Source organism: Syzygium oleosum, unplaced genomic scaffold (genome assembly GCF_021117445.2).
Source record: "Syzygium oleosum isolate NSW1041296 unplaced genomic scaffold, Sole_v2.1 Sole_v2.37, whole genome shotgun sequence".
Classification (NCBI taxonomy): domain Eukaryota; kingdom Viridiplantae; phylum Streptophyta; class Magnoliopsida; order Myrtales; family Myrtaceae; genus Syzygium; species Syzygium oleosum.
In genome coordinates, this window is record NW_026607521.1 from 2,905,756 (window position 1) to 2,918,182 (window position 12,427).

A 12,427-nucleotide genomic window follows, 5' to 3' on the forward strand; every position below is an offset into this window, starting at 1 on the left:
TCCAATTCTTTGCTCAGTTTTAGCTATTACTTTGTTCAATACAATTCATAATTGACATTGATCGTGCAATCTCCTCCCTTCTTTTTCTTTTGGTGTACTTGTAGAATTGGAATTTGTATTTTGCACTGGATTCTTTGTATCAAAGGAACTCATCTCTCCTATTTTTCAGCCAGAAACGTAAATCTCCTTTTTTTTCAATGATGACAAATGTAAATTGATGTGGGGGGAAGCCATTCTCATTCATAAATTTTGGTAATTAACATTATTTTTGCACCAGTGAAAAATACAATACTCTGACAAGGAAAATTGCTAAAAAAATTTCCAATCAGAATATGTACATTCTTAACTTATCATTCCGACCCTTTTCACCGTATCGATTCCATGAACCAACGCACTTCATTCCACATCCGGCATCATAGTCTATGGCCATGAGTTCGAACATTCAATATGTTGATCTCATTGGCTGCACTAAGCATTGGCTTGCGGCACAAAGTATCCTCCGAAAGAATGAATTAATCGCAGATCTTTTTCCTCTGCCACTTTGCACCCGGGAAGGCTCGACTTCTGTCTGCATAAGATAATTATTTCTCCGGGCAAGTGCTATCGACGAGTTTTCCATTTCTTCACTGGAATTATAGTCACCTGTTTCCCTGAATCTTTGGCTCTTCTTTCCTTTGACCGTAGAATCGGAATGGTAGCCTGATGCTGATTCTTATTCACCTTGTTGTCATTGCCGAATGGCTTCACTTCAAATTCACCCCGGGTGAAACCTCTAGCAACCTGAGCCATTTGATTAGCGTAAAAATTATTAAAAAAATAAGAAAGAAAGAAAGAAGAGATAATGACCAGCAAACTCTTTTCATGTATCTTTCATAAGCTTCCATGATCATATCAAATATTTTTGGGGAGATGCAAGTGCGCTGTTCACAACCTACAATAGATGGAATCTGTATCTAACATGTGGCAAGGTGTCATAAAAGACAGACATAATGTTTCTTTTGCAGTCTTAGGATTGATGTTATCACGTTGACCCACGGAATTTTCTACCCGACCTTGCATGATTTGGACACTCTTAATGACAGACTCCGCGCACACTCCTTAGAATGTGACTTTTTGGTAGTGATTAAAGTCAAAAGGCCTCCGCGAATTTATTTTTTGGATGATAAAGGTGAACGATCTTGAATACATGGATAAAACTGAAATTATGAATATCAAAGACAGAGATATGGCCATGTCAAAGTAGCCAACATCATGTTGAAGGGTTAGATTATTGTTTCTTGTACTTTTATAGCATAACAAGACAATTAAAGGCCACGTGTATAAAAGGAAAAAGATATGGTCGTAAAAGCATTAAATCTCTACAGCAATAAAAGGCGTACGTTAATCTTCAAACTTCTCCTTTTCCCCCATTTCATTGACAACTTTTCGTTGCCAAAACGACTACTCAGCGAACCATATGACAAGTGCTTGCTTTTAATGGAAGTCCAAGCAGATGTGATTTATCGTTCCAGCTAAAAGAAATTTAGAGAAGTTATGCCACGACAATCTTCTCGACCTTTGACTCGGGATTGCATTATGGTTGAAAGAACACTTAAAGACAGGGCATACCTTCAGAAGAATCCAAACTTTAAGAGAACTGCTCAAAAATGCAAGCCGGGTCTTCTTTCCAGAGGTCAAGTAGTTGCACATGTGATTGTCAACCCTTAGCACAAGTCTTGGCCAGGACTTAGGGTCCTCAGGATCAGCTTTTGGCTCCGCGGCAGCCTGTACCAATAAAAATCAAAATGCAAGGATCACCAGTCAAAAATCTGATGCAGTCACAAATCATGATACGGGTTGAATATACTCAAATAGTTCCATCCCTGAAACATATCGAAGCCCTGGAAGCACTTAACTTGGTAAGTTCCTTTTCTTTTTCCAGGCAGCAGTCTTACAACATATATCTAGTTTATCATGCTTCAAAAGTATATAGAAATGAACATGAGGCATGATATGTTACTCACCAGCAAACGGCAAATTTCCTGCTCAATCTTTGAGAATGAAGTCTCTAGAGCTTCTACTCTCCCAGTAGCATGACAAGAAGTACATGGCTCACTTATCATAAAAGTGACACTAGGTCGAACCTGCCCACGTTATGCACACATCAGCAAGACAAATTTGTGGACGCTGAACCCCAACAACGTATGCAACCATAAAAGTGTGGCGTTTGTTTGGATGATCAACTAATGGATGTTGTAGGATAGCAACGCACAAAAACCAAATGATAAATATCACCCCGTGACCAAGAGGACCGTACCAAAGATACTCAAAGCACTTCTTTCCAAAAGCATGTTAGTAAAATTGCAAGCATAAGAGAGCCACCTACCCTCTTTCTGGTTATTTCCATGAGTCCATGCTTGGACAATTCAGATACTTTCACCAAAGAACGGTCTCTCTCCACAGCCTTCTTCACTTCTTCATATACTAGCCTTTTATTTGCTGAAGGAAGCAATTGTTCTCAATAAGAAACAATGAGAAGAGCCATTAACAATAAAATACTATTACTCTTTCAACAGAAACAGCAGACTGAATGCACCTTAAACATGACCCAATCTTCACTCCTGATAATACACAGGCGCACTGAGTCGGCAATTGAAAATTAGCTTGTTTTTAATCTGGTATTCAGTCCCATACATAAATGAGTACTTTCATCTGCGGCAACATCAATATTTTTTTTCTCTGGAGAATTTTATACTGTCCTCTCAATATATCACCTCACCAAAAAGCATCTTTCAGTAATTAAATCATTAATATGACTTGAATAGTTTCAATGGGTTAATGTACTATAATATACTACGCAGTAAACTATAGCTAGACACGGTATTCCTAGAGCTAACTTATTCAGGAAAAAATGCAAATCAAGTTCTGCTAGTTTCAGCATATGGAGCTAAATTTAAATAAAGAATGGACTATCAGAAACATCATTGGGGGCACGATTGAGTGAGCATGAGAGAGAGAGAGAGAGAGAGAGAGATCACTTACATTCGTCTGCCATATCAATGAAGTCTACCACAATAATGCCGCCGATATCCCGAAGTCTTAACTCCCTAGCAATCTGAAACGTACCAAGAACAGCTATGGCATTAGCTTTTGCCAAAATAGAACACATTCCCTTTATTATGCCTAGATAATCACCCATGACTTCAGTAGTTGATTCAGGAACCAGGACAAAGAAAAATATTATTAGACTAACCATGCTTATGCCTCTAAGATATCAGAGCTGGGAATAAAGCTTAGATATGCATGACCATAGTAACAAAACTATCTTACTGTGCTGATGATGATAAAAAGATGATGACGATGATGATCACAAAGATGACGACAGTAGGAAGACGATAATAATTGTTATTATAGTACTAAACAGACCAGACGCTAATGACAACTCAGATGAAAAGATGAGTCGTGTTAAGAGAACTACATGTGAACAATAACAGGAATGCCAAATAATTTTAGCTTGTATCTACTTGACAGTGTCATACTTATGAGCAGGACCCATGAGGCATGTCCTGGTGTGTAACATGTACTTTGGTAAAATCCAATCTAGAGCGATCTTGAATAAATTTGTCTTGACCAAAACCACTATCCTTGACATCTAACATACTTTGGCCTCTAAATAAAGATTGCATAAATGGAGACTAACTACTCAGAATAACTAGTATCTAGATGAAAAGCAAACTTATAGATGGAAAAAACATCATATGCTTATTAACTCTAGCATTACATCCACTCCTATATCAGTCTCACTCTCTAGTACTTTTATTTGCTCTATATTGGAGAGATACCATTCTGATCCTTGTGGCTTCCTATTGATGTATGACGAGACATTGCTTTGCATTCAAGTCGAGCATCAAAGGTTTGTGCTATCTCTAGATAAAATCGAAACCGTGAATCTTGAATACAGAAGCTCCTGATGGTCAACAAAGGATTGAATACAAGCCAACCAACTTTACATCGTGTTTTATACTCTCTATCCTTCTCTATAGTCATACTATGTTTAAGTAGATAGAACTTGGGTGAAATTGCATGTTCTTTAAGCGTTTTAACTGCATTAGAAAAAGTCGTTTCAAAGCACCCCATCTTTCCTCTTCATTTTCTTTGAGGATACTATATAAGAAGTTTGTTTTGCTTTTGGATAAAAAAGATACTACGCAAGAACTGTAATGAAGAATAGGCAAAAGAAAACTGAAAACATTTCATTTTGCAATATGTACACGAAGACTTGCAATAAGAGTTTAGTATCCAAAGCACCTGTCTAGCTGCTGCAAGGTTTACATCAAGAATTGCCTTTTCTTGTGAGTTTCCCTGTCCAAACATCCCATGACCGCCATTCACATCAATAGAGACTAAAGCCTCAGTTTGTTCAATCACCAGGGAACCCCCATTAGCAAGTGGAACCCTGAGATTGTACGAAAGTGAAGCAAGTTTAACCAAACATGAGTATGAGATTATTATCTTTAAGGCTGCAAATAATATACAAGAAATGAATACATAAAAGAGGAAGATTATCACGAGTAATTTTTTCCTCCATGATCCAATAGATTGCTCGTCGTATAAATGCATTTGATGAGAAATAATTACCCTATGAGCATCCATCTTTGGACTTTCTTTCCTATCCCTCAACTCTGCCAGTGGATTTTCAATATACAATTATCGTTGGCTTTCCTAATACTTTAAGCTTCTATTTTCAATGGACCCTCCAACATCTTATTTGAGTTTGAAATCTAGTCCGCTACCAATTCCTAGTTTTTCCCCTCAATAGTCAACTGATGGGAAAATGACACTGACAGTGCCATAACTTTCATTTGAAGCTCACTTTGGTGCCATTACTTTTCAAGTGATTATTTGAGCATCATAACTTCAATAAATTGATCACTTAAATTATATGGGCACTTTTCTTTGGCTATCCTATGTGGCATTTATCTAATATTAAATCATCTGATGTGGCCCACCGAACATTAATGCCTCGTAGGATTTTGGGAAGAAAACTGCCAATGTAACCTAATTGATCTGCTTTTAACAGTTATGATGCTTAAATAATCACTCGAAAAATTTATGAAGCCAAAGTGAGTGTTGTACGAAAGTGACGGCACTACAATTGTCCTTATACCTCAGCTGATCAATGACTCTTTAAGAAGAAATATTATGCAGTAGCCATGCAAGATGTGGTTGACGAAGGACGCTGCATCTACAGTGCAAATGAGCCAGAGCTCAACTCATTGACACTGAAAATCTGAGTTTGACTCAATTTGTCATTAAGATCAAAGTGCCTCAAGTACCAAACCAAGTTTGAGCTCACATATTGACAGTACTTGACTCGAGCAGCTCCTGAGTCCAATGGAGTAGTTGGATTTTATGCATATATATATTGTAAAAGGTAATACACAAGATAATATTGCATCTAATTTTAATTGCACTTGAAAACTCAAATTCTTGATTCTCAAAAGCCCTAGATTTCCCTCCCTCCAATTATCTCATAAAAACGTAATAGGGATAATTGATAGCATCCTCCTCTTTTCCAACACTTTACCAATTGCAATCCTCTAAATCATCCAAAAATGCAATTCACTCTCACCTACCAAATAGTTGGAGAAAACTCTATCTGCAGAAGCTCAACTCATGCAACAAATTTGTACTGCCTTACAACACATCTTTGGTTATACTAGTGTATATAAACCACTTAACTTATAGTAATAATTCTAAAAAAAAGGTATAGCATATTTGAGTTCTTCATTTAAAATCCTAAACCAGGTAATATCAGGATGGAACTCACCTTTTATTCAGGATATTATCAATCTCCCCTTCAATGTTGAATTCATCAAAAAGAGGAATTCTTTTATCATGCAACTCAACTCGGTCACAAAGATATGGAGCCATTTCTTGAAGATAGTTGGCAACCTGAAAGTACAAGAGACAGCTTATACTTTTTAGGTTAGAGAAAGTCCATACTCCTTATTGGATAGCAAAGACTATCCTCATCGTGAGAAGCAACTAATAAAATTAGTTCCAACCAGATAAACAAAGCACTATGAAGCAACTTAGACAAAATCACTGCCACATATTGCTTTTCGACCATCATCTCAGTTCCACGTAAAACAGCAGCACAGAAACAGTGTTTTGCTCAGTAAATCATCATAAGAAATCTCATAGCATAGAGATATCTTAACCACTAATATGTTCATAACAATATCAACATGGATCAGGTTGCTTCTAAATGATATCAGGAGATGTGCTCGATCTATATATGAAGGAGTAATCACCTATATTTTCCCCATATCCAGAACCTCACAGAAACAGGGAAAACTACCGTGCTATTCCATCCAATTAGCAGCCCAGTAAAGAAAAGCATGCATAATTCACCAAAAACATGCTTCGCATTTACTCAGCAATACCTCATGAAAAGTCCTTGGAGAGTCGACCACCATTTTTGTCACCTAGAAGTGGATCAGAAACTTTGTCTTGATTAGTATAATTTATGCAATTAGATTAAAAATGATGTCCACAAATCGTAATTTAAAATAATACAGGTGCAGAGGGCAGTGACCTTCTCGTTAAAATAGTCCTGGACCACTGAGAGTGTTTGACCCATAGCCCTATGCAAAATAGAAGGAACGGCTCCTTCAACACCTTCATCTGAAGCAAGAGCAGCAGATTTTGCATGTTCCATTATGTTTTTCCAGGTTGAAAGCAAACCTTCCAAATCCTTCTGCAATTCCTCTAAAGAATGACCAGCAGCAACAGTCCTCACAGTCAAACCAAAACCTCGCGGCTGCAAAGTCTTTGCTATAACTTTTAATCGAGTACGTTCCATTCCACTAATCTTTTTTGACACTCCAATCCTATCGCACCGAGTCATCAATATCTGCAAACCAATAGAGGTTGAAGCAAATTAGATATCGCAAAACAATAGCTCAACAGAGTCTATTCAGACTAGATGAAATATGATGGAGAACCCACCCAGAATCTACTCCTCAGTTTAGGATACGCAGTCAACATGGGACCTTTTGTGCCTAGTCCTTCTTTGACTACTTGAACAACAATTTTGGTGCCCTTCCGGACCTTACTCCACTTATTATCCCCAGCAGATGTAAGAGTAGCGTCCTTTGCATCTTGAAGTTTAGATCTCTCAGAGTTAGTGGCAATTGCTGTTTCAATAGGAAGAAAACCTTCGAGAGACTCACCCTGTTGATGTTTGTTGGTTCCACCAACACCATCCTCTATACCAGCAGCCACACCAACTTCATCTATATGCAACAGACTACCATTCAAAAATCCATTCAAGGATTCTGTAGCATCAAAATCATCCTCGTATTCATTTTCCTCATAGTCATCATGCCCAGCTTTTCCTGAAGCGTCATGGGAGAAAATCTCTGTGACATCATCAATACTTTCAACATTATCTAGTGCATGGATATCTCCATGATTAAGTGGATGACCTTCAAAAGCTTCGTGCTCTGAGCCATTTGGTTTTGTTTTCCTTGTTTGTTGATGAAATGGAGGAAATACAAAAGGTTCTCTGTTATGCCTGATATCCATAAGGGAGTGTCTCGAATTGCCAATGTTGACAAAAGCACCACCCATATGTGGAACAAGTTTCATGACGATACCTAGATACACACTATCACATTGTACATCAGTTTTAACAGGCTCCAGAAGTAACTCAGCTAGCTTCCCATCTTCCAGTACTGCTATTCTTTGCATTGTGCATATTGAGGAATTGATTAATATAACAGTAGAAATAGAATCCTCAACTGAAACTAGATGCTTTCCTTCTTCTGCCAACAACTCACCAGCGTCTTGATAATGCTGATTTTCAGACTCTGTTAGAGTAAACTCATCTTCCACGCTGCCACTCTCTGTAGGTACATCAAAATCCATACCCTTCGATATATGACTAGGAAGAGTTGAGATGAGCCAGGGCTCCTCAATAGCTTGCTGTCTTTCAGAGATAAAAGTAGCAGAAACATAGTCCTTCTGCGTATTACTTATCATGTGTTTATTATTGGAGTAACTCTCATGGTTGACCTCTACATCTAAGGATCTTTCCGCCTCCAGCAGATCAGTTCCCAGGCATCTGACAATTTCATCTTCATCTGATAAGCCACTGGAAGCATTTGAGTGTTCAGAAGCACCGTAAGGAAGTTTTACAGTAACAATCTATTCAAGAAAAAGATAATACCTCTTGGCACAGTTGATGTCAAAGGCTCAATTGGCAGGTAAATTTCCTCTATCAATGAGCCCCATAAATGAGCTGAGGGTATTCTACTTCCGGTTCCGAGCTCCTTCCATGAATCCCTCACGACAATATTCTTATCTTGTTCGTAATGTTGAGGGACGACAAGAGAAAATTCAGGCCCAGACCGCCAAACAGTATCATAAGGAGGCCATGATGCTCCTTTCTTGAAATAGTTATATTTAAAACTAACCCCGCAAGCAATCTGATGGAAAAAGATTTGATTGTTATTACTTAGAAAAGTCTGACCTATTGATTTTGACAGACAGAAAGTTTGCTGTTTCATTCCAATTTTCAGCCATCAAAGTATGAATAAAATGAACACACAGAAAAATTAAGCACAAGAAGAAAAGCCCCTGAAACAACTACTTCCTTAACCTCTATCAATCATCACTCTCTCAAGAGACCAATCAACTCACCAGAGGTAAATTGAAAAGTGAAGGCAGATCACTTAAGGCACTCAACAAGAGAATTACGATTCTATATTGTTAAGCAGGCAACACTTCAATTTCGATACTTGCCAACTAAATTTATTGTTTTCAATCTAGTGACAATTACCTTGACTTCAGCCTTCCAAAAGTTGGTGTGTTGAGTTGGAGACATTGGTATGGCCATTTGGGGTTCCCAGAAGCCTAGTTCCATAAGATCACCAGCTAGATACAGAAGTTGATCATCTGCTACTTCTGCTTCAACAGTCCAAACCACCTTGCAGTAGCTCTGAGAAGTAATAGAGGACTTCCCTGGATTTTGGAATGAGATAGACCTGCCTCAGTCTCTCCAAAGTATTCATCCCAAACAGCTAAATAAAATGATCGGGAAAGGTGTATCTCTATGAATTAATACATGAAGTCCATTTAGTTCATCTTGGAAACTATATAGCTAACAGCAACTCTTTCACCTGCAATTTTTATTGATAAGTTTTTCCTAGTAAACAAGGCTCTCGAAGAATAAATTAGTCCAATAAGTTGAACACAAGCAAACATGCCCAGGTATCCAATAACACTATCTCAGTGTGGTAGTAATTTTTTCAATACGTAAAGTAACTTAGTGCTAGAAACTCTAATTACCTAGGTAGAAACTTTTCAAGCAGACAGTAATCATCACAAGATCTACATAGACCCCAAACGTGAGACCAAGAAAATTTTGAAGTTTAGAAAGTGGTTTAATGGGACAAAGCTCCTTTAAATTGCTTAGATTGATAAACACTTTTGAGATCATAAATTATCCATGATACAGAATCAAGGACGCTCACACTCGAATTTCTTCCATGTCTCTAATGAGCAAAACTGACACCACTCGAAAAAGAACAAGAGGTCTTCCTTCCAAATGTACCGTTTATAAGGTTCTTCTCTATGGACATGGGAGAACACCAAAAACTTAGCCATAAGCAACCATCTTAATGAAAAAGAGAAGAACGACAGCACTGGTATCTTATAGATTGCTAACGCTCAAACATACTATTTGTTAGATTAGATTAACAAAAATCCGGCACCAAAAGGCAAAAAAGAAAAGCAAAGAATGCGAGTGGCACTTTACCTCTCCTTGTATGCATTATAGCTGATCTCATGCAGAAATTGTTAATTCCTGTGCGAATAGTATGTCCCAAAACATTTTCGTATTGTGGATGCCAGCACATAGACCTGGTTCAGCATTAATCCAACGTCAATGGCTTTCATACTGTTAACAAGTGCCTGCACATGCGCCCACAGCACATGCACACATCCACAGAGAGAGAGAGAGAGAGAGAGAGAGAGAGAGAGAGAGAGAGAGAAAGAGCAATTGTCGACTAATTAAGCGCACGCAGTAAATTCACATTTTTGTGAGAAAAGGACATGTTTTTAGCAAACAAAACACTTTCCAGTGTTCTCCAACTACCATCTCATACAAATCCCAAGCTTATTCGATTGTTAAAATCCAAAGAAAATATGATCTCGAGGATGTTTCCCATGAAAGCATCCCAAAGTCATCTTCTGAAGGGAACCATCGCTGGCTCTTCAAAATGCACTTCTTACAAATGAACTGCCACCCTCAATTTGTTATTACTATTACATGCAATTGCAATTTCAGTCAAAGCCGTAGAAGTATTCAGCGACAACCATGCACAGAACACTAAGGGCTCCTCATATCAAAAGCTTGAGCGGAAAATTCCTCATTCGACGAACTCCATAATCATTCAAGCAAAACGAGAAAGAAAAGGTCGCTATGCGCTCGCTGTGCGGCTTCGTAAATATCCAGAGCGGCCAAAGGCACACACATTTTTAGAGAAAGAGAGCATCAGTAAAATGCTCAAACATGTCGCAGTAGAAGCTCCAATTGAATTCCGGCTAAACGACTACCAAGCCAAAGATTTCATCCCCGGATACAGGACAGCGAGACGGACGACCTCTCGCGCCATTACACACTCAACCACCGGCGTCGGTACCGGAAAAACTCAAGACGAGCTTCGACACTTACGAGCAGAGCAGAGGAGACGGGTTGGGAGCGAAGAGGTGGCGAAGGTTGGGGCGAGGCAGAGCTTCAGAGACGTCCATGGCGGCCGCCGCCGGAGGAAAGCTCACGCTTCACGGCTCACAGCTGAGCGAAGGAGGAAGCTGAAACGCCGAGCCCGCCATGACAAGTCGAAGCTTTTGGACGACTCGAGTTCGCCATTGGAAGGAGAAAAGCTTGACTCAGGTTTCCTTGTCAGTGGATAGAATGCCGCAATGGATAGAGAGAATCACAGTAGAGAGAGAAAGAGAGGAGAGAGAGACTTTGATGTTGCGACAAAGCGAAGAAGATGATGGGACTTAAGGTTGTCGGAATTACATTTTCGGTCCCCTAACTGTAGGGGAATTCACTTTTGGTCCTATACACTTGGTTTAATTACATTTTTGCTCGTCATATTATTCTCATGATGCAATTTAAGTCCTTTCAGCAGTTTTCCATTCCCAAATTTGCCAGAAATTTGCCAAGTTGGCACCGGTTGGTGACACGTGTGCCTGCGCGTCCGAGCCTCCACAACAGATTAGACTTTTAATCCCCTGCTAATTTTAACATTTAATAAAGTAATTAATTTCCTCTATAGTTGCTATAATGTTTATGTTATTAATCATGCAATTATTTTGTAAACTAGGTAAAAAAATATTGTTCCGTTCCAATTGTACCAAATGATGTCCAAATGATGTCCAGGAGAACCCAAAAGAAAAAGTAATACCAAATCTAGGGGGAAGAACAAGCGAAGTGCCAAAAATTGTGTACGGAACTCGGCTTTTTACGCTAAAAAGTTTCAAACGGATCGGCTTAAGTGTCAAAAGTTGTGAAAACGATCACTTAAGTCACTACATCGCGGAAATCCGACGTGGCGTTTTTTTTATTAATTTCTCGAGGCTGATGTGGATCGCTGGGAGGCTGATGTGGCAGATTTCTTTTCTTTTTTTTTCCTTTTCTTTCTTTTTTCCTTTCTTTTCTTTTTTTTCTTTTCTTTCTTCTACCATGGCCAGTGGCCGGAGGCCAGCCACCGGCCATGCCCGGCCTTGCCGGGCCTCGCCCGAAGGAAGGCGATGCCTCGGCGAGGCCGCCTGACCTTGGCGAGGGCTCGCCTCGCCAGATCCGGCAAGGCCAGCCCTCGCCGAGGCCACGGCGGCCTCGCCCGGAGGAAGGCGACTCCTCGGCGAGGCCGCCGTGGCCTTGGCGAGGGCTTGCCTCGCCAGATCCGGCGAGGCCAGCCCTCACCGAGGCCACGACTGCCTCACCGGGCCTCGCCAGGTGGAAGGCGACGCCTGGCGAGGCCGGCCTTGGCCGGTGGCCGGTGGCCAGCCACCGACCATGGTAGAAGAAGAAGAAGAAGAAAGAAAAGAAAGAAAAAAAATCAGAAAAAAATATTTAAAAAATTGAATTAGACACGTGAAAATGCCACGTGTCATTAAAATTTAAATATAAAAGCCACGTATTAAATTTGGTCGGAATTTCTTGCCGTTGACACTTAAGTGATCGTTTTTTCTCCGATTTGGCACTTAAGTGATCGCCGGCGTAAACTTTTGGCACTTAAGTGATCCGTTTGAAACTTTTGGCACCAAAGTGAGCTCCGTACACAACTTTTGGCACTTCTGCTATTCTTCCCCCCCAAATCTAATATGCGAGGTCGAGCGAATGCCCCTTCTCACTGAGATATAATCCTAG

The 12,427-nt window shown here is 39.7% G+C and overlaps 1 protein-coding gene across 2 annotated transcripts; it reads right to left on the reverse strand.

Moving 5' to 3' along the window:
• Positions 1 to 222: 222 nt before the first annotated feature.
• On the reverse strand, positions 223 to 11,026 carry LOC130134379 (ribonuclease E/G-like protein, chloroplastic). 2 transcript variants are annotated; one of them, XM_056305409.1, is made up of 14 exons: positions 10,724 to 11,026; positions 9,806 to 9,909; positions 8,828 to 9,009; positions 8,216 to 8,474; positions 6,994 to 8,129; positions 6,581 to 6,898; positions 6,429 to 6,470; positions 5,810 to 5,934; positions 4,288 to 4,435; positions 3,022 to 3,094; positions 2,366 to 2,478; positions 2,004 to 2,123; positions 1,609 to 1,764; positions 223 to 780 (listed from the first exon to the last, which is right to left on the reverse strand). In XM_056305409.1, exons 1-14 carry the CDS (start codon positions 10,798 to 10,800, stop codon positions 601 to 603), a joined length of 3,033 nt encoding a protein of 1,010 aa, XP_056161384.1. In that variant the 5' UTR covers positions 10,801 to 11,026; the 3' UTR covers positions 223 to 600. The 2 variants fall into 2 exon arrangements, with proteins under 2 accessions (XP_056161384.1, XP_056161385.1); XM_056305410.1 differs by lacking the exons at positions 8,828 to 9,009; positions 9,806 to 9,909; positions 10,724 to 11,026 and having other exon boundaries at positions 6,994 to 8,140; positions 8,216 to 8,357.
• Positions 11,027 to 12,427: the final 1,401 nt, after the last annotated feature.